The following is a 21,782-nucleotide window of genomic DNA, read 5'->3' as shown; positions in this document are numbered from 1 at the left end:
ATGCTGACAAGCAGTTTTAAAGATCAAAGGGAAATTAAGAAAAAAATTCACCATCCTTCCCACAAGTGTGGTATGTACTTGTGTGTTTAGAGGATCACTGTGCATGACTGCAAGTACATCAACTTTGATCAAGTCCATAATTCTCCTCTAGCTTTTGTGATAGCAGCCAAAAATGAGAGCATTTGAAACTAAAGCTTCAGGTCACTTTGCATTGCCATTAGCTTTAACAGAATTAAATGTCTGGGTTAGTTACAACAAGTAGTTACGGTGCAGATCAGTTCTCCATTTCATTTACAAAGACCTCTGTCCTCTTGGACTCTACAAGCACTTTTGGTTAAAATGAGATACAATCTGACAAGGAGAACGAAGGGCTTTCAGGTTGCTATGATGAGTTCAATGAGCCAGTGAGAAGAGGCAATAATGTATGAAGTGTCCCAAGCAGCATGACGGCAATGGGCTGCCCATGTGGCTCAGCAGCTGGGTTGCCCTCTGTTGTCATCTCCTGTCTCTCACCTGAGAGCTTAAATTATTTTTCTATAAGCAAGTAAACAAACAAAAAATTGAAATAAAACTCTGAGATGATGCCAGGCCACCCCCAAAAATGAGACAACAGAGGCACCCTACTGCCACCTGAGTACAGTGGCTGTGAGATGCAAGACAGAGCATCCAAGCCAACAGCTGCAGCATCTTGCTACTTGGATTGTGAAGAGTAGGTATGTAACCAAGCAAGGCTGCAGAACTGTGAAGCAGCCAGCTCTTTGCATTCAAATGCAAAGGACTTGATAGCAAAAGGACACTGCAAGGACATGAGGACACTGCCTTAGCATTGCTTGCAGGGTTGGGGTGTGTCATGGATTTGATCAAGGGCAACACGTGCATACAATCAGTTTTATAATTCTGAACGCTTTACAGCTATTTGAGAGTACAATGAAACTATTTGTAAGCTTCCTATTGGAACATGTGTTACTGATTTAAATAATTTTCAGGCCTTAAAAGTTTTTGCTTCTGATGTCAGAATGATCAGTACAACAGAATCATTGTGTACTGACATATGGACTGGATCATTGTCGTCGCTGTATGGCTTGGTAAGTTCAGCTTGATCTCTGTAGATCAGTGGTTTTCTTTCTTTACTTTGTAAGACATGAGCTCAGTCACTCTTAAATTCAGATTCCCTCCAGTCACCGGCATGTTCACTTTAAGTGACCTTTAAAAATAAATACCAGCATCAAGCCCAATTTCAGATATATTGCTACTGCAGATTTATTTCACAGATGTGTGTGTGCTTTCAAGTATTGTTTGCAAGTTCAGTGGATTTAGTGTTTTATTTATAGGTGGATGATTCTAAAGCAATTTCCAAAAGAAACAATGATCTTGAAGCTGATGGATGTGCAGGACTATGCTCTGTTAGGGCTGTGCTGTTGTGTTTACTGGGTAGCTTGAGCTCAGTGGAGCTACCCAAGATTTATTGTAGTGAAACCAAGAACAGGATTTGGCTCTGGAGGTCTGTTTTTCATCCAGCAGAATTTTGGCTCAAATGAGTCAATCCCTGAAGAACAAGGAGGCTGGATTAATGGAAGAACATGTTATTATTTCTCAAACTATTATTAGGTGTTGTGAGCCAAACTGTTCCTTGCCCCTGTGCTCTTCCCCAAGCTTTGGGGAGTGACGACAAGATGGGAGCATTGCATTTCATGGGAAAAATCTTGAATGGTTGTGCACAAGTGAGAGGGTGCTGCCAAGACCCTCACGGAACACAAAGCTGTTCAGTGAGTTCCATTCCCTGCAGCAGTGTCTGGAGCTTTCAAACCCTTCTGTTTATTCATTTTCATGGGGGGAGAAAAAAGTTATATATGAGTATGTGTAAGTTTGTGGCGTTACAATGAAACTAGGAAAGTCTACGTTGGTTTCCTAGCACTTTTAGGTGCTAAAAATGTGTTTGGGTGTTCAGCATGTTCTGTAGGCAAATGTTCGGTTATGTTTGTAGGGTAATTAGTCCAGAAAACTTTGTTTTTTGTGACCTCAGAGGCTGTAATCCTTTTGTCACAATCAGAGTGATGATGCACGTGTTTTCACCCTGTGCTCCATATTTCTGCATCATACCTGACCCATACAAACCACTGCAAAATTTATAGCTGCTTTGCCCATGAATTCCTTGCCCTTCCTGTGAAGTTACCAGCTTCCACATCACTCAGGATAGGACACTTGTCTACCAGAACTGAATTAGCTGATGTGTATATCAGTGGAGCTATGTTTCCTCTGTGGTGTCCTCTGGTTCCTTCTATCCGTTAGCTGTTTGCACAGCACCCTTGCATGCACGCAGAGAGGTAATGGCCTGAAGTTGTGCTAGAGGAGTTTGGCTATTGGGAAACATTTCTTCTCAGAAAGAGAGGTGATGCAGTGGCACAGGTTGCCCAGGGGAGTGGTGGAAGACCATCCTGGAAGTGTTGAAGAGCTGTGGAGATGTGGCACTGAGGGATGTGGCTAGTGGGAGCAGTGGGGTTGGACTAGATGGTTGGACTAGACGATTTTAGAGGCCTTTTCCAACCTTTATGATTCGATGCATGCTTACAAACCCACGTTGCCCTGATCCTTGGAAGCTGTACATGCCAGATGCAGCAGGGCTAGGCGCAGAGGAGGCACTCCCTTCTCTTGCATGCTCTGAAGTTCTCCTCCCACCAGCCAGAATATTTCAGAAGTGTTTTCAGAAGTGCAGGTGCACGCAGTTGTCCATTGGGAGCTGCTCGCTCTGAGCTACGCTGCTGTTTAACCCTGCAGCCTTACAGCAGCCGTACTCTCAGGAGGGATCATCTGTGCAGTAATTAATGAGGGAGTTCTTCTGATATTGCAGTGAGATTGACACAGCTTCCAGATGAGCCTTTTGTTAGTTACCAAATAAAATATTTGCAGGTGCACTTTGCTGCAGTAATGTCTCAGACTGAACATCACTCACTGTGGATGCGGGAGTAAAGAGCTGCAGGGCCAATATTTGACTGTTACCCAAAAAGTTCACCCCTCCAGCAGCCAGGAGAATGCCTGAAGATGCATTAGCTCATAATTCACAGTGAATACAGAGCTGTGCATGACTCTGTAGGCAGTGCAGGCAGAAGCTGGTCACGTTCATGTGCACTTGATTCAGCTGAAGCCAGCTCTGGAATTGAAAACCATAACTGTCCAATTCACACATGGGGGAAAATATGATTTAACTCTGGGACCATTTGACCTCTGGGTAGGAGCAAGGACTGCTTCTTCCAAATGTATTTTAGCAGGAGAAGGGGTGGCTGTTTCTTCTCAGGGCTTTGTGTAAAGCCATTTGGGAATGAACACATGGCTTTGTTTTGCCATCCTGTGTATTGACAGAAAGAAAAACAATAATAACAAACGTACTATCAGAAATTCCTTTTGTGGTAAAACACCATGTTAGGTAAGAAGTACAAGACAATTGAAATCGTGGATTATACCATACCACATCTGAAGGAATTGCATTAGGATTGTCCTCACTTCCTCTAGACCAATCCACAGTGTTCATCAGAAGCACTTACTTCAGCAGTGTGACAGTGGGGATGACCACTCTCATTGACTTGTGTCCATTGGCTTACAGAAAAGGTGATTCTGCACCAAAATTAGCCTGAAAATTGAAAAACTGATCGGCACTCTAAGTGGGCCATGAAGTGAGCAATATATTTCCTTTGCATTACTGGTGCCTGCTGTATTTGAGCCTACTGGTGTATTGGCCCTGGCTGATGGTAGGTTCTGCTTTTACATTTAATTTAATTTCTTTCTTATTATGGGCACGCAGCTTACAAATCTAATGATAAATTTCTGTAACTATTGCTTGGGAAGGCATCTGTTCCTTAAGGAAGCCTTGGGATGACTGTTTGCTCTATTTATGAAATAAGCACAGTGCAGATAGTCTCTGAAAGCTCTTTTACAAGGTCTGGAGATGCGATGACATACAAGGAACAGCCTTTGACAGAGAGATATGTCATTTGACAACAATTTTTCTGACTTGCTTTGCTTTGACCATTTTCTCTTGCCGTGGCTTGTCCCAAGAATTCATGCAGTGGAAAAATAACAAAAAAAGCAGATAATGATACCTCAGTCCCACTTGTGAAAGCACTCCTGAGCCAGTGGACTGACTGGTGTGCAGCAGCCCTGGAGCATGCAATTTGCTGTGATCTCTTTTGCTGCAAATCTGCATCAAAGCTGCACAAAGTTCTCTGAGAGCAGCGCAAAGCTGTTCTTTTTCCCCATCGCCCACAGAGATAAGGCACAAATAAGCAAGCTATTACATGTACTTCAAGATGAGAAGAGATCGTGTGACCATATTCTTTTATCTTCTGCAATTTTTCCCTAGAAAATGTGTTAATGTATATATTATAAAAGTTCACTAATCCACCGTTTTGAAGTCCAAGAGCCTCTCTTGTAGGAACTCCAGTTGAGCCTCTGCCTCCTCTGATAAGTTTATCTGCCTCTATGTTTAGTTGCTCACTTCAATTAATTTGTTCTTTATAATTCAGGTAGTCTGGTATCACAGCTATGGGAAAGAATTCCTTTGGGTTGGCTTGGGGTTTAATAGGCAATGCATTTTATTATTATTTTTTTAATTTAGTAATGGCTTCATGCAACTTAATGTTACCAAAGACAGAAGGTGCTCCCAGTTCCCCATGTTGATTTGCCACTTCTTTTGCATTTTGTGATGCCTTTTTCTCCAATGATACTATTGTGATGCAGTATGGACATCCCACATACATGGAGGTAAACAGGTCGGTGTATGATTCTCTGGATTAGGACTGGAAAGTTTGGAGTTCATACAAATCGTTCATTTTCTACATTTTGCTGGAGCTGCAAAGTGGATGGAACAAATTCTAATTTTCTGCGGATTGGAAAAAAATGTTATCTGGTGAGAGTGCCATTCCTTTCAATTGCAAAAACACAAAAGAGGTAACTCAGTGGAATTACAGAGTAAGATGACTGTGAGTCAGTCTAAATATGTTAGTTTGGGTTTATATGTGTAGAGTAAATGGTGCCAGCATAAATAATCCTCACTCAGTTCTTAGCACGTAGGTGCAATTTATGAGAGAACTACCATGACACAGCTCTTGGAAGAATCTTTTTCAAGCAGAACTGGAGAGGCATGTTGGCACACGAGCAAGGATCTCTGTGGAGGAAAAGCTTGCATTATAATTGCATTTCCATCTTTGAAGGTGACATTTTTAATGACAATTCTTGTAAAAAATGTGTTTTGAAGAAGGTAGCAATGACCTAATTCTAGGGAAAAGAAAGCGAGTCCTGAGTTCCTTTGCCCATTCAAATGGAGCTTCCATTATTTCTTTCTTAAGGGATCTTGGAACCACGTTGTCCCATCTCCACATGCTGTGGATGGTTTGCTGTGGGCTCTTAGATTTAGATGGAATCTCTGCCTTCAGCTCTCTAAAAGTAAGTATCAATGTGTCCTGCCAAAGAAGGATTTGGTATCTGTCTTCGCTTGATATTTTCTCTTTAATTGTAGTCTTCATTTTGCAAATACTGAGTGTTACTAATGTGAACCTGTTAATACTTCTGTTTCCTTCTGCTGAGGAACTCTACATAGCCTACAACAAAATCTCAGACCTGTGCCCACTGAGCTTTTTGGATCACCTTGAGGTTTTGGACCTGGAAGGAAACAATATTGAGGACATCAACCAGATGCAATACCTGGGGCTTTGCTGCAAACTGAGCAGCCTGACAGTTCAGGGCAACCTTATTTGTTTAAAGCCAAATGCAGAATCTGCAGAGGTGAGAGCATGGTTTGTACAGATTATGTTATTTTTTCATAGTGCTTTTAAAATGTGTGTTGCAAATGAGAAACATGTCTTTCAATTGTATTAATCTGAATGGTGAGGTGGGACACATTTCCCATGTTTTGTTTGTGTAGATCTTGTCCTCTTGTGGATGTCTCTCACATAAGCACAAATGACATACAAGGAGTTCTGGTCAGGAGTCAGGCCTGTTCCCTGTCAGTGTGAGACTTCCTACCTGTGAGAATGGGATTAAACTAGAAATCATCTTAGGACTCAACCGTGTGATATGAAATCTTAAAGGAGGACCAGTGAGAGCATGGACCTCAGTTGCATGGGTCCTTATAGCTTGTCAGAGTTTTTTACAGCCAGTTAGAAAGTAGCTAATGTTTCTCTTATGAGGTGTGCCAACTGAAATTTCTCAGTTAGACAGCATTCTTTAGGCTTTTGTATTCTTTTGAAGGATCACCTGTCCAACATCAGTTTCTTTGGAATCACCATTCTCAAAACTTAGAGTAGATGCTTGAAGTAACTAACAAAGGCTGTATTGTAGGAATTGTCCTCTCCCTGAAAGGGTTAAAATGCAATGACCAAAAAGACCTCTGTAAACGCTGGAGGTACATCTCTTAAATACTGAAATGATAAAATCAGTTCTTAAAAAGGTATTCTGGTAAGTGCAGGAGATTCTTTGTGTCATAGAGATGATGATAAAGCAATACATGATCTGCCTTGGGTTTCAGGGTGGTCCGCTAGAAAAGTAAGGAAGATCTAATCTTATGTTTATGTTAATGTTATTTTATTTTATGATTTTAAAGCTGTTCTGCTCTCTTTCACTTTACCTAACTTGAAAATATTAGCATTCCTGAGGTATAACAAAAAGCATATTGGCATCTGCTCAGGAGGTAACTGGAAGAAAAGTGGAGTTTAAGAAATTATTCAGAAAAGACTGTTCTTCATTTTGGTCACATGAGGTCTAGTACGTACCAAAGAACAGCTTGCAGCTGCCATGCTATGTACTTTCATCCACATATATGTAGGTACATAATCGACAGTATTCACTAAGGATGGCACATCCCACAGTGGTGCCATAAGGAGTCAATAATGCAAGAAAGCAGGAGCTGGGGCTGCATATCCACTGTGCCATGTTCCATAGCTTCCCTGTGTGTTTCAAAGGGGTCATACCCATACCACTAATTTTCATGAAAGAATGGATTTGATACTTGTCCTAGACTTAGTCCAGAAAACTGAGGTGTTATCAGTGAAACTCAATAATGTAGGGATATTTTGCATCTCCACATTTTTAAGGTGCAAGAGTTTCTGAGATGAAATTATTGGTTTGGTTGTATCCCTCGATAAAAGCAGCTGCAAAAGGTAGTGCTTTAGTTATCATGATTTTCCTCTCTGGAATCCAAAATACAGTATTACACACTCATTTTCTGTTTTGAGCTGTTAGGAGTGCACTTCAGAGACCACTCTTGCAGCTGTTTATATTCACAGTGATTTCTCTATCAACATTCCTCTCTTGTCGAAGATGTAATTGTGAGAGAAAAACCCAAATATTCTGACAGTAAGGAAGCACTGCCTGCTTCTGATGGACAATCACCTGAAATACAGAAAAGAGTGAGACATGGGTTCTGATTGCTCAATCTTGTTGTGTGGCTTTGCTGTAGCTCTGTACAAGCTCTCCCATTTACTTGTTTCCAACGTATGGAATGGCCCAGCTAGGTTTACTGCTCTTTGTTCATACTGCCTGCTCGCTCTCTGTAATTTGATTTTCAGATGAGCTCATCTTCCTCTGTTATCTAAACCAACAGCAACAACCCAGTGATAAATGTTGCAGCCTCTCTTGCAGTAATGTACCATGAGCGTAACATGATGCTCTGCTTAAGCAGGACATGGCTGCAGATTGGCTGCAGCCCAGGCTCTGCTCAGAGCACATGCGGTACGTGGTAGCATGGTGATTGGTTGACTCACTTTCTAAATTAAGATGAAAGGCTCAGTTGGAGGAGTGTGGTGTCTGCCCCTTAACAACAATTACACGCTTTATTTGGTGAGCTCCCTCTGCCAGCCTTGCTGCTGTGCTGTGTGGAGGGAGGGAGTGTACAGCCATCCAGCTATCTCCAAAAGGTTTCTGTTCATGACAGCTCTGTGAGGTTTTCTAACACTGCTTGTGATATCCTGGAAAGCACGACATCAATCTGCATCAAGCAATTCATTTATAGGTGGCTGATATGTCTCGGGGAAACCACCTATGCATTTTCTGCCACTAGCAACGCGCTCTTGTTTTATACTTATTGAAGCATATGAGATCACCACCACCTTTCACAGCCATTTATTACCCAAGACTATTTCCCATTGCAGTATTTCCGTTACATTCCTGGGAGCCTGGTCTAGTGTTAGATATGGAAATTGGTGGCCCTCCGTGCAGCAGGGAGGTTGAAGCTTGATAATCCTTGAGGTCCTTTCCAACCCTAGCCATTCTATGATTGCAAAGCTGAATGCCCCGCTGCCCTGAGATATTGCTAAACTTTCCCAGAGGTGAAAGTGCTACATGGAAATGTCTTTCTACTGCTGGCATCCACAAAACTGGACCAATTCACGGTGTACAGTCATAACTGCTCTGGATTGTTTTGTTGCCTAGAGGTCCCTGACCTTGGGATGGGTTCACAAATGATTTTATTCATGGTCAGCTCCACCCGCATGTACAGAAGGGGGCTGCATCAATGCTTTCCCCACTGCTTGTCAGTGAGACCATGTATGTCAGAAGTGATAGTGTTGTTGTTCCAGCGCATGGAAATGAAATCCCAAAGCAGTCAATTTCAGTCTCTTGTGCACCTGCTGTTGGCATGCAACCTCCTGCAGAAGATAGCATAGTTTGAAATAAGTCATCTCTTCTAACGATGTGTAAAATTGCACGCGAATACCCTGAAGACTGCCCCAGAAAATCAATGCAGCTCGTTCACTGCAGCTTGTTTATAGCTGTGCCTTCATCCATCACCAAGCATAGCTGCACTTGTAATGTATTTTCAGTCTTGCTATCACCTTACTGTTGATGTGGCAACCAGAGAATCACAAAACCAGGGGGAGAGGTTGGGCAAATGCTGAGGATGCCCAGGCTTTCTGTGGACGTCAGGTGGATGCCTTCACTTCTGTACAGCATATGTAGTATAATGAAGATAAAATTCTAAGTCATCAGCAGATGAACAGCAGAGGGGCCATGGGTGGGGGGTAATTTGTTTGCATTCAGAATTTCAGTAGAAATTATATGAGTAGAAAACACAGTGAAAGGTAACTTCTGATGTTATTTACTTCTGTTGGATAAAGCAAACGGGCTTACTTCATAGAGGCATTTCAAAGTGTATGGCAGTAATAGAAATTGAACAGTGTTTTGTTGCTGATGAAAGTCCACAGTCTGTTAAGCAAACTGTTCAAATGATCACTTTCTCAATTTCTCCAGGAACTAGATTACAATTACAGAGTTGAAGTGAAAAAACTCATTCCCCACCTGGAGTATTTGGATGGAATGCCAGCAAGCCAGACTGCTGTCTCTCCTTCCAGTAAGATGAATGAGGACTGGCTAATCATCAAGGAATCCATCAAGGAGGGTGGTTTGCCCAGAGACATTTCATGGTTAGGTACGTCAGATTTCCCATCAGGGTTCGTTTTTCAGGTTATGAAGTGTGAAAAGGAAAGCCAAAGAGCTAGCTGGCTTCTTCAGAGCCAAAGCTTAATTGCAGAGAAGTGACAAAGGACTTGGTCGTCTTCACATGGGAAATGGGGAAGCTGGAATTCAGCATGCTGCAAATTTAAATGAAAGCTGTTCAGTGCTGGCCACCAAGATCAGAGAAATGCAAACGACTTGTAAAGCATCGAGTAAATCCAGCAGTAGCTGGGAGCCTGTGCTCAGTATTCTTTGTGTGTGATTAGAAGAAGCAAAGTTTGGAAACTGTTTCAACAGCTGCTCTCAGCATTTTCTTTCTATGGTAGGAATCAATCCCATGTTGCATGGAAGTAGCAGGATTTTCTACTCTGGTGTAATGATACCAAAGGCAGTTTGGTCACCACTTCCTAGTGGCAGCGGGTTCCTAGCAACTGAGCTGCACCATCGTGAAATACCTCCGTTCCACGTTCTTTTTCTCCATGATTAAGCCCATTACATTCATTAGGATAGAGTAAATGGGTGGAAAATAAATCTTTTGTCCCCTTGCTCGTAGCCTTGGTTATAGTTCAAATGTCTGTACTCTTACATATCGTGCTACATGCACTTTGCCACATCCCATTAAACATTACAAAGTATTTCCTATAACTGCTCCTGTTGCTTCCCATTAACGCTGGCAATGTCGTTGGCTTCCTGACCCCCACCGCTGCAATTTGCCTGCCAACTGTACTCCATTAAAAATTTAGTTTGTTTTGGAATAAATACATACGTTTGTCATTTATTTAATCCCTGCGGATCCAGATCATTAGATGCAGTAGTAGCTACGGTAGTGAAAAAATCCATTAGAATCTGATCCCTCAGTGATCCCCATTTGGCAGGATCAACTGTGGTTCAGAAGACTAGTAACAGCGTGGACTGAGGGAAACTGTGTGGAATGAGCACAAAACTAGTTTGTTTTGTTGTCTAATGTAGCTAGAGTTATGTTTTTGCCTTTGGCTATAAACTGGTAAGTTCATATGGTCAGGTTTAGGCATCCCCATGTTTTCTTCTTTCCTACTGCAATACATACTCTGCATCTGCTGTGTGTTTCACGGTTCTTTAGGAACAACTACAACCAAGATAACTTGAAGGTCTCTAACACTCAGCTCTTAATGAAATGACCATAATATTACAGTGCCAATTGTGGAGCTCCATTATAGAGCTGCTAGATGCTCAATACTTTAAAGTGCAAGCTATTCATCTAGGCATTGAAATGAAATTTGCCCTCCTACAAATTGGTAGCTGCACATGCTACTGGCACAGCCTTGCTCTGCTCCCTGGACAGCAGACATTTGAGCAGGTAGGAGTTCAAGGCTCTATCTGCCTCCACTAGCTTTTGTATAATCCATCTTATCCTATACCGCTATGAAATTCAATTATCACTTTTCTTTCTGGTGTCAGAAGTGGCTGTCTGGAAAAATATAACTGCAATTCCCAGCTTTCCATAACTTGTGTATGTGGTTTGCCCTAGTTGATAACTGGTAAAGTGGCTGTCACTACCAGCATTGTGGTGGTGTGGTTTACAGCCACTGTGCTTATGCTGGTAAAACTTCTCTCTTAGGTCCATGTGCAATGGCAAGGCAGCCTGGATGCAGCCCAAGACCTCCTACAACTTCCAGACTTGGAACTGCACAGTGGTCTCCTAGTGCAGGAAGGTGTAGCAGTTCCCGTCTGTTGTACAGCAGCTCTCCTCTTCCAGATCCCACTATTTCTGAAGACCTGTTTCCAGATGACTCCAGTGATTTGACACATGGTAATGTAATTTTTTAATCTTGTTCCTTCCTTCACCTCCACCTGCTTCTGGATATTATTATTGCTGACAGAAACCTGGATGCTTTGAATAACACCTAACTATGCCACGGCTACATCAGGCTCAGCTAACATGAAGAAACCTGGACTCATCTCGTTCAATCTTTGTAATGTGATCCATACAGCCAAGTTCTCTAGACAGGCATGCTGATGCACATTGCTCCCCAGTGGATTATGCTCTGGAAGGTGCAGTATGTGTTCTGCAGACTTATACTGCAGCAGGATAACTACCATCAAAAACCACTTGATATATCATTTCTACTTGCCCAGAGAAGCTGCGGGTGCCTCATCCCTGGAGGCATTCAAGGCCAGGTTGGATGGGGCCCTGAGCGGCCTGTTTTGATGGGTGGCAGCTCTGCCCATGGCGTTGAGGTTGGAGCTCAGTGATCTTTAGAGTCCATTCCAACCTAAGCCATTCTGTGATCAGCGACTCCGTCCTTTTGGGTTTCCAGGGTTGGATCAATAAAAAGATTCAGTTCCTTGGTTTCACATACCTGATCTGCAGGCAAGCTCAAACCTCAGTTGTGCGAGTGCCTTGCTGTGCCCTGATAGCCTGCCTCTGCCGCATGGGAGCACCACCATGTTAGCACAAATAGAGATGAGGATGGAGTGCCCTGTGCTGCCTAGGCTCATACAGAATGAATGACATCCATGCTTCCTCAGCTGCATCCTTGTTCTTCTGGGGGCAGGTGACAGCATGGACATAACATAGGTCAAGGAAATCAAACTGGAGATCAAAGATGTCTTTGAAACCTGCTGACTGGACTCCTGGGGACAGCTGATTAGAAAGAGAATTCACTGTTCATAGGAAATGTAGGACTTCCCAAAGCATCCTTACCTCATTTCCTTGGGGAGACTTAGATTGTGAAATTCCAGTATCTCTGAAGGGGCTGACTAAGATAGGAAGAAGCAGTGGTTGCCTCTCCCAGGCACCAATCCCACCTCAGTTCCTGACTGTAGGGAGGAGTTAGGAAGATGATTGGGATGAAGCAGTGTGGCATTAACAGCTGGGTGTACATTCAGAAAAGTGCATGGAAGCCGAGTACAGCTTGCCAGAGAATGAGACCATAATTTTACTTTTTAGGTGCTAGCTCTACTGATAGTGACCATTTCACCGAATGCTCACTGCTTCTGTCTTCTCCTTTGCTGCCTTGTCTCTTGTTTTGACAAGAGCATCTGCACAGGCATATGGAGAACCTAATTCTGCTCAAGATCAGCTGAAAAATGACAAAAAAAAAAAAAAATCCATATTCTGTTTTAATCTGGATCTGTTCTCTGCTCTTACTACGTAGCCTAGCCTCACAAATGTGTGTACCAGCACAGTGGGGGAGGCAGGGCAGGAGAAGGAAGAAAGGGATTCTGGGAGGAACAGAGAAACTGCCTCTTAGCATCAGTGTCAGCCATGTGAGCTACACAGTGAACCTACACCATAAAATATTACATCCCTTTGTATGCAGGAAATGATGTTGACTGATTTCAAAGACAGCACAATTTGCCAAATGCTGGAATGATTTATTTATTTTTTTCTTTTCTCTTAGGACTCAGCCAAGTTATATGTGGTAACCCCATCAAGGCCCTTCGTGCGAGGAGGCTAAAGCTAGGTGTATGTTTTTCCTGTATACTTCATGTTCCTGCCTGGTCGCCCACATAAATCTTATGATAAACTGAGTTTCCACTGTGGTTTGAGTAGCTCACTCTCTTCTATGGACCCCAAGCCCCACGTTCTTGTCAACTTACTAATCAAAGCCCAAGTCAAAATGACAGTATTTGGTGGCATTTCTACAATAACTATTTAGCAGAAGATTTTTCAGTGGTTTGATGTTGGCGTGGTCAGGTCTATGAGGTGATTGCTGTTGATTAAGTAAATACGAAGTGTGTTGTTCTCAGTGGTGGAGCAGTACTGTGGCCGTACAGGTTAGCTTGTTCGTGTCCCAGGGCCAGTAACTGAGTGAGAGAACACCCATAGGGTGTGCAGTCTGGTTTACGATCCCTCTGTGATCCTTGAGGTCCAGTGTGGCAGAAGTTCCTGAGGTCATCAAGGCTACTTGTGTCATTTTCCAGCCACCTGCAGCGAGCTCCTTGAAACTGCGCAGTCTGAAGATAGAAAACCCTGACATCTCTGTAGGAGGAGGAGATGTGAGCCAGGAAGACGTCTTCTCTGCACCGAGAGTGTGGAGAGAGCAGCATCAGCGGCGGTGAGAGTGTGGGAGAATTCTTGTCATGCAATAGAGCAGGGATTCGTTTTCTGCTGTAAAATAAAACAAACTCTTTGGCCACCTGGTGGCTGTTCTGTGGGACAGCCTTCTGCCTTCTCGCCCTGCAGATTGGGGTGGCTCATCCCTGCTGGGAAGGCAGTGGGATAGGGAAAGGAATGCTTTCAGATGATCAGACATTATGTCTGATCCATTTAGGACGATTCTGCATATCAGCAGGTAAGTGGCAAAGCACTGTAAGTGGCTAAATCTGCAGACTCATTGTTTGCCTGCACTTCGCTTACTGCATGTTCTCAACTCAAGACTATCCTCAATGGTGATACACTTCCCGTTGTCCAGGTGCCTGCACACAGCTCAGCAAGAAAGTGTCATCCCAGCAGCAAAGCTAGCTATAGATGATAAGGAAGAGGATGAAGGCTGCAGCCCAGCCAGTGGTGCTGAGAGTGAGCTGAGGGACACCTCAGATGAGGATCTCACTGAAGGGATTTCACCTGATTCTTCTTGCCACTCCTATCTCTCCCAGTCCTCCTCAGGTATTGGACCTAAACCTCTAGAGAAGGGTTGACACCCTTCTGTAGGGGCGAGTGCTGCTGACTGTTGACTGATACATTTTTTAGGAACTGTGTTGTTTCATGAGGTCTGGCACCTAGTGTCTGCTCAGGACATAGTGACCAATTGTGTTGGCCATCAGTTGGTGTATTTCAACAAAGATCTGTAGAATTAGGGGAAATAAAGCTCTTCTTACACCATCTGAGCGTTCTGGCTAGATGAAGGATGTGCCTTTGTCTTTCATCTTGTGTCACTGATTTGTGGTGGTGTCAGGTGAGTGTAAAATACTGTTGTTCCGACCGAGCTGTTTTACCCCAGTTGGCACTGATGCAGGTAATGTCTGAGCTGATGATTAAGGTGCAAGTGGGCTGCTGGGAATTCTGGGAAGACATTCAGTAGAGTGTTTAAAAATGAAATGTGCTCTTTTGCTCAGGAAGAAAGCCAAAGACCTCTCTGGAATTGCACTTACATGAATGAGAGCAGAGTTGTTGAATATCGTATTTAAGGTTATTAGAAACATTAATAATGGTTATTCCAAGTAGAGGAGATTAAAAAAGTATGACTTAAATCTATTTCCACTGTTAATAGTCACATTTTTTGCTTCAGTAGGTATTAGCGTGTGAGATGTGGTTTTACATTTATTTCAAGGACTAAATGAAGCTATTAAAATTTGGAAAAATATATAATATTTTTTTTCCAAATATATTTGTAACAAAAAATGTAAGCATCCTAATTAGAAAAAATAATTGAGCAATTCAAAGTCTCGTCTGTATAAAATGTAAAATAAATGATATCTCCTTAACAAGGATAGAAACAGATAGGAAAAACGTAAAGGAATGGCCTATTGTCCAGTGACCACAAAAAAACCTAGACCATGATCTAGTGATCTAAATAGATCACTTGTAGATCTATTTAGATCACTAGATCTATTTAGTAAAATGATTTTTAGATTTAATATGATTTCTTTAGATTGAGAATGATTTGCTGTGATCTCCAAACATCTCAGCGTGCCAATGCCGTACCTCACAGAAGTGGATGGGCGTAAGTGTAGTTGTTGAGATCTGTCAATGAGGTTGACAAGTCAACAAGGTTGACTGAATGGTTTGAAATCTGGTGTCACCTAGGGGTGGAATGGATGACCCAGATCATAAACAACTGGCCCTCATGACCAAGGTTCATATGGAACAAACAAAACAAGAGCCTTTGGTCACTGTCCCTAACAGACATACGTGTTTTGCAGAGCAAATACCTGATAGAAGTTTAACAACTGACTGACTTTATTCAACAAAGTACTTAAAAATGAACTTGAGTTCTGTGAGTTGAGACTTTGTTTGAAGATTTGGAGAGCCACTTAACTGTAGAAGTTTGTCCTACTTAATGTGATTTTCTGGACACATCAGAGCTCGTTGCTGGAAATAATCCTGACCAGGAAAGGACAAGTGACTGGAACTAAACTGCTCCTATTTAAAAGTGCATGAAGCATCAGGTCTATATAATCTGCATGCTTTGGAGTCTTTCAGTGATATTTCAGGCTCTGGAGTCAGGCATGCCATTCTTTCAGTGTATCTTTAAAACAAACAAAAAAAAACAAATGTCAGATTTAGTCATTTTTAAAGCACATGCTGTGGTAGGAAAATTTATATGGTTATCTGCACAGTAAAATGCATTAGGAGATATAAACACGAATTTTCTGTGCCTGGGTTTGGGTGGCACGTTCTTTAGATAGTGTTCCTGCCACGGATTCTGCACATCAGGCAGTTAGGTGCAGTTGGGTCTTTTAATAGACAAGCAACTGGATCCCTGCTATATATAGGATGGTTTTGAAGCATGTACATATGCTTGTTATATCTGTAAGTCACCAATATGCATTTTCTTGTGTGTGCTGCACCTGAGGATTACATGGGCTAAGAAAAACTCATCTGTGATCTTTGTGCATTGAACTTCAGAGAGATGGATGGGGAACTTGGGTGCTTAAAACAGATCAGGGTGAGCACTGGCCAGGAATGGCACAGGTGTGCTTGGTCCTGCCTTGGGACAGGAGGTTGGGGAGCTTCTGGTAGTGGGCGTAGTGGTGATGGGTTGACTGTTGGACAAGATGGTCAGTCATTTAGCACATTTAGTACGATGAAGCAGTAAATTGTTGTGCTTCTGCCCATGTTTCAGATTCATTACGTGCTCAGGAAAGCCAAAACCAATGTCTAATTCCGTATCCTCCAAAAAGTCCTTCACCTGCAACTCTGATGGGTTTTGCAGCAAGACCCCGGGAGCTGAGGAAGCACAGGGCAAGGTGCCTGAAGCTAACCAGCCCAGAGGAGGGCAGGCAGCCCCAGCAATGCCAGGCAAGGGCAACTCAAGAGACTTCAGCTCAGCTGCTGGGCAAGGGCCTTGCTCTTCTGAGCATGCACAGCGCACCGGCAGCACAGGAGTCTCTGCCCTTCAGCCCCCAAGGGCATTGCCAGCCTGATGGCAGCATTGCCAGGCAGAGGCCTATCTCAGGACCCACAGCTGTTGGATCAGCAGGCATCAGGTATGTGCACAGCTGGCACTGCACTTTCCTTCTATACCTCCGGAGAGGGTGATGATGACTCCACCTCCTTCCTCTTTTAATGCCTCACCGTTCTTTCTAAGACATTTTTCCTGATATCCAACCTGAATCTCCCCTGGTGCAACTTGAGACCATTCCCTCTCATCCTCTGGCAGTTACTGAGGAGAAGAGGCTGACCCCCACCTCACAACAGTCTCATTTCAGATCAGTGTAGAGAGTGATAAGGCCTCCCCTGAGCCTCCTCTTCCATAAGGCCTGTGCTCCAGACCCTTCATGGCTTCGTTTCTCTGGACACATAGATCCTCTGTTGCAGAGGGTTTTAGTGGTACTTTGAGACTCCTTGAGTAAAGTGTGAGTTCTTGACATTCCACTGTGGCTTTTTTACCTTCAGATTTTTATCAACCTATGTTAGAAAACACTTAGAAAAATAATGTAGGCATCAGATAAGTATCACATGCACCAAAACATGGCTGTTTCTAGATCTTCTTGCTGTAAAGTTGACATTGAATTGCTTCTTTGACTGCAGGTGTCCAGATCCAGAGTGTAATGCCACTGTGGTGTTTTTCTCTTTTCCTCAGCCCCAACCTGGACAGGAGTCCCTGCAGAGTGACCAGCCATCCCCAGCCAGTTGTCCTCTCACCCCCAAGCCCCTCGGGGAGGGTTGGGCTGCTGAATGCTGTTTGCCCTCCAACTGCTGGGGCAGTGCTGCAGAAGCTGCCAGCCAGTCCCTCTGTCTCATCAACGTCTCAAAGCAGGAGTCCCCCTTTCATAGCCCGTGTGTATCAGACCCATTGACGCCGTGTCATCTCCACGCACTGGGTGCAGTCCTGACACTTGGAGGATCAGTGCCATCTTTCAGCCGCCTCTGCAAGATAAAAGCAGAACTGTGCAAGTAGAGCAGTTCAAACAAATGCCATGATTTGCCTCAATTAAGGCTACAGCTGGTCCAGAAGTACTTTCTTTAAAGAGCACCTGCTGATCAACAGAAGAGCTAATCAACCTCTTATGACAGCCAGCGTGGTTATTTTTTGCACAGCCTTCATGCACTGAAGCAGAACAACTCTTAATGTATTTCCTCTCTCCTGCCTCGTGCCCCACTCTGTGGGTGAGGCAGTGGCAGTAAACCAGCAGGGCTCAGTGCCTGCCAGTTCCAGGGTGGGCTGGAGGAAGTAGATGTGCAGCATTCCACCTCATGCTCAGCAGCCTTGCCTACAAGCATCCCTGCTGTGTGTGGCTTTTGCAGAACTCAGCATTCGGGGACAAAGCCAAGGGTTCAAGGCAGCATTGACCTGAGCATGTTTGCGTATCATATGACTGAGTCATTTTAAATAATGCAGAGGCAAAGATGAGGCAGGGGAAGTAAGAAAATGATCTCTTGTTTTATAATGGGGCATTTGCTTTATAGTTGGTTGAGATTCAAAAGAGCTGGTTTTAGTGACTGCAGGCTGTGGTGCTGATCCCAGTGGCTGTGCCTTATGACTTTATTGATGTTTGCAGTCTTAAACAGCATCATCATATTTTTTACAGTTTCAGTTACCGTGTTAGATATATATTTTAAAATCACTTGATGAAACAGTAATTATGTGGTGAGTTAATTAATTGTTTTATGTCTTCTCTCTACCAGTCAGCTAAAAGTAAAGGAACGGAATGGCAGGGAAAGCCCAAAATCTTCAGCTTGTTATGGTGCACTGCTTTCACTTAGAAAATATCCTGCAGCTGGTAGCTAGTTTGCCTAGTTTTGGTGGGCACTAGAGAAAATCATCCATCAAAAAGCATCAAAAACCACTTGGTATGTGATCCATGAAATGCTGTGGATGAGGCAGATGTTGCCCAACACCAATGCTTGTGTCATTAAACTGGCTCCTCGGATTGACTCTTTGCCAGTGTCACTGGCCATGACCATGGCCAAAAAGAACCTGACCCAAAGTGGCAGCACAGTTTTCAGAAATAGTCTGCAGCAGGGCAACAATCAGGCTCTTCTTGTGCAGGGCTGTAACAGTGGGTGATGGGTAGGAGCACGCTCTTTGGGTATTCTGAGCCTCCTTCTCAGTTTGCGTCTTTGGTTTCAAGAGGGCAGACAAAAAAAAGCATAAGTGGGTTTTTGTGCTTAGAAAACGGGGCAGCTGGACTGGGCTGCACGTGTTGTGTGGGTGCAGAACTCTGGGTACAGATTCGGAAACTGCTCTCAGAAGTGCCTGGGGGTTCTTCTCTCAATGAGCACTACTTGGATCTGTGCATGTTTGGGGCAAGGAGCATCGCTGCAGTGGGGGGAGGGCTTGGAGGTGTCATCAGAAAAAAGGGATTTATCCTTACACTGCTAAATCATAGATCAGGACAAGGTGTCTGCTCTACCTATTGATCATAGATCAGGACAAGGTGTCTGCTCTACCTATTGATCATAGATCAGGACAAGGTGTCTGCTCTACCTATTGATCATAGAGTGGCTTGGGTTGGAAGGGACCTTACAGCCCATCCAGTTCCAACCCCTGCCACAGGTAGGGATGTTTCCACCAGCTGCTAGGCTGCCACACTGCTGTCTGTCATTGCTTCCAGGGATGTCACAGGGATGTCAGTCTGTCCAGTGTCCTCACCGCAACTTTATACGTAGCACAGCTCTTACACACTGCTCGTAGCTGCTGTGCTTACTTGCATTTGAAGGCTTTGTAGAAATGTGCTGCTTTGCGCTTGGAACATGTTCATCTCTATTGCCAGATGAAGAGGAGATACTGTCTTTGGCTGCCAAGGAGGAAGAAGCCCAGGAGACATTTAGGGAAGAAAGTCTTACATACACATCTCATTTAAACACAGACTACAGGTCAGCCCTGGATAATTTCTAGGGTAGTTTCTTGGACAGGCACTGTGTTCAGAGCCCTAGTGTCTGGTCTCGGTGCTGTGCACAGTGCACCCATGGTAAGGCATGGATGCTTCTGGAGTGATGGCTTGAGTGCCTCATCCTTGGGTAGTGCCAGTATCTCTGCTGTGTAATGGGATTTGAGGTGGCTCACAGTGCAGCCTGGTCTGTTCCCTGGCAGTGACTGATGTTTGGTTAATGCAGGGAATAATCGTTCTTTTTCTGAGTTGTAAGTGGTACCCAGGCTCGGGACTTTGAGAGGATGATGCTGCCATGCACAAGTTGTCATACGTGATTAATTGGAGACAAGATGAGAAGAGGCTGCTCAGCTGCTGTACAAGGCTGCAGAGGCTGTTGTCTGTAATTACTGAGCTGTCTGATGGCAAATGAGCTTGGCAGATGGGGGAAGCCATCAAGACAGCTCCACGGTGCCCTGGTGCCCCTCTGTGCCACGCACACTGCAGGTGCTCCTGGGAAGCCGAGCAATTTTTCCCCATCAGGGGGTTGGAACAGGTGATCTCCAGCCTCGTGTCACTTCTATGTCTGTGCCATGATTCTGAGATTAGCCCACATGGCATGGAGACAGGAACAGGGAATATGCCATCTTGTACATCTCCTTGCCAGCCTGAAAGAGAGTCTCCTTTTAGTGCTTGCTGTTCCCAGCAGTATTTGGAGCACTGGACATCCCTGGAGGGATGGCTGCTGCATTTTGGAAGGCTGGTGGCCTTCTGTGCCACCAGAGGCTTTGCACTCAGCTTTCCTCAGCAGGGCTGGAGGCCAGAAGAACTTCCTGGAGCTCAGGGTGTGGATATGGCATTTCTCTGTCCCAGAAGAGGGAGTTGCCAGTGGGACTGGCAACTAGTTGGGAAGTGACATCGTGGTGCCACCAAAAGGAAGATAACCTCGTGGTGACAGCCTCAGTCACACCCTAGAGGCAATAGGAACAGTTTTCTGCTCCACAGTGGTTTTCAATGGGGCCCTTGAACAAACTGTTTGGTCTGTCTGATAAGTGGTATAGTTTGGTCTTCAGTTTCTGATGTTCATCTGTTTTCAATCTGTAAGGAAAAAAGTGGAGTGTCAGTTCTCCTGTCTGAGGAAAATTGTGGGTGCCCCTGTGCTGAGGCAACCCACAGCTTTTGCTGAATTTGGTGAGCAGGAGGAATTAATATCTTGAAATGGACACTAGAGGGAAGAAGAGAGTCTCACAAGTTAAGTTTTAAAAGTGAAATGACTGGGAAACCAAATGCAAGCAGGTTTGGATCACTTGGGAGGCATTCAGCAGACAGTGGGCTCAACCTGTCCTTCGTCACATCCTTTTGTGTCCCATGTGCTGGCTCATGCAGTGCCCCATCGTCTGTGCCTTCATGCACCACCTACCTTGATTTCTTTGGGGCTGTTTTCATAGGAAACTTGTGCTGCACAAGACCCCATGGAGAACACCCCAACCCTACCTCAGTGCTCGTGCTGTACGGCATCCAGCAGTGCTATGCACAACCCCAGCACATCCTGAAGAGATTATTTTTGCTGTAGGTCACAGATGCAAGCTCTGCCAGATCTGCCACGGGCTCAGCACCAGGATGGTGAAGCCCTGGGACAGGTTGCCCAGAGACCGCCCTATCTCTTTCCTTGTATCTAGTGACAGCTTTGTGGTTTTGAAGAAAAAAAGAGAGCTGTTATTTTCCCCATTTGACTGCTGTTGCACAATACTGATTTTTTTGGATTATGCACGGTTCAGGGGGAGCTGGAATCCAAACACAGATCTTTGGATTAGATTAGCGGAATGGAAAAATAAAGGAGAGGCCATTGTTGCTATGGAAAAAGTGACAACTTTACCTTAAGATCAAGCAGACTTTGCAAAGAATGGTTAGCTTGTCTTTTTTTTTTAGTTTGCAGTTTGAACAGAATAAACACATGGGTGGTGATAAGGGCTTTCCAGTGTGTCAGACCTGAGGGGAGAGGAGGTGAGCAGGGCAGATAGCTCTCAGACAAGGAGCTGCTGGCAGCCAAGACAACTGGTGTGATTTGCAGAGGAAGATAAGGAAACGAGGGAACGTTCTGGGAGGTCTCAGCTATTTACATTCAGACAATGCATGTGCTGGACTATGGAAACCACCTCCGTTTTGCTGATGGTGTTCAAAGGTCTCGCAACTCTTGGCTTCTTTTGCAACTTCAGTGAGGTGGAATTAGAGCGAGTGGGGAAGTCAGGAACTGTGACAAAAGGCCTAATAGAATTAAGATTGGAAAGATAGCTAGTCCAGCCATCAACCTGTGGCTGTGACCACTCTAGTCCGTGTCACCCACTGTCACATCTGCGCTGTCCTTGAACACCCTCAGGACGGTG

At 44.2% G+C, this 21,782-nt stretch overlaps 1 protein-coding gene across 3 annotated transcripts in view; it reads left to right on the top strand.

Moving 5' to 3' along the window:
• The window catches only part of LRRC56 (leucine rich repeat containing 56), a 70,968-nt gene extending 52,505 nt beyond the window's left edge, over positions 1-18,463 (top strand). For all 3 annotated transcript variants that reach the window (XM_052696207.1, XM_052696205.1, XM_052696206.1), the window contains 9 exons: positions 5,340-5,436; positions 5,578-5,775; positions 9,235-9,412; positions 11,036-11,227; positions 12,822-12,886; positions 13,345-13,478; positions 13,836-14,029; positions 16,209-16,572; positions 17,169-18,463. In XM_052696207.1, the coding sequence (XP_052552167.1) occupies positions 5,340-5,436; positions 5,578-5,775; positions 9,235-9,412; positions 11,036-11,227; positions 12,822-12,886; positions 13,345-13,478; positions 13,836-14,029; positions 16,209-16,572; positions 17,169-17,385 (1,639 nt within the window). In that variant the 3' untranslated portion in view covers positions 17,386-18,463. The remainder of the gene's footprint in view (positions 1-5,339; positions 5,437-5,577; positions 5,776-9,234; positions 9,413-11,035; positions 11,228-12,821; positions 12,887-13,344; positions 13,479-13,835; positions 14,030-16,208; positions 16,573-17,168) is intronic.
• Positions 18,464-21,782: the final 3,319 nt, after the last annotated feature.

Source organism: Tympanuchus pallidicinctus, unplaced genomic scaffold (assembly GCF_026119805.1).
Source record: "Tympanuchus pallidicinctus isolate F22 unplaced genomic scaffold, pur_lepc_1.0 scaffold3, whole genome shotgun sequence".
In the NCBI taxonomy this organism is placed as follows: domain Eukaryota; kingdom Metazoa; phylum Chordata; class Aves; order Galliformes; family Phasianidae; genus Tympanuchus; species Tympanuchus pallidicinctus.
Note: the sequence above shows the minus strand (reverse complement) of the source record. Positions and strands in the feature narration are given on the sequence as shown.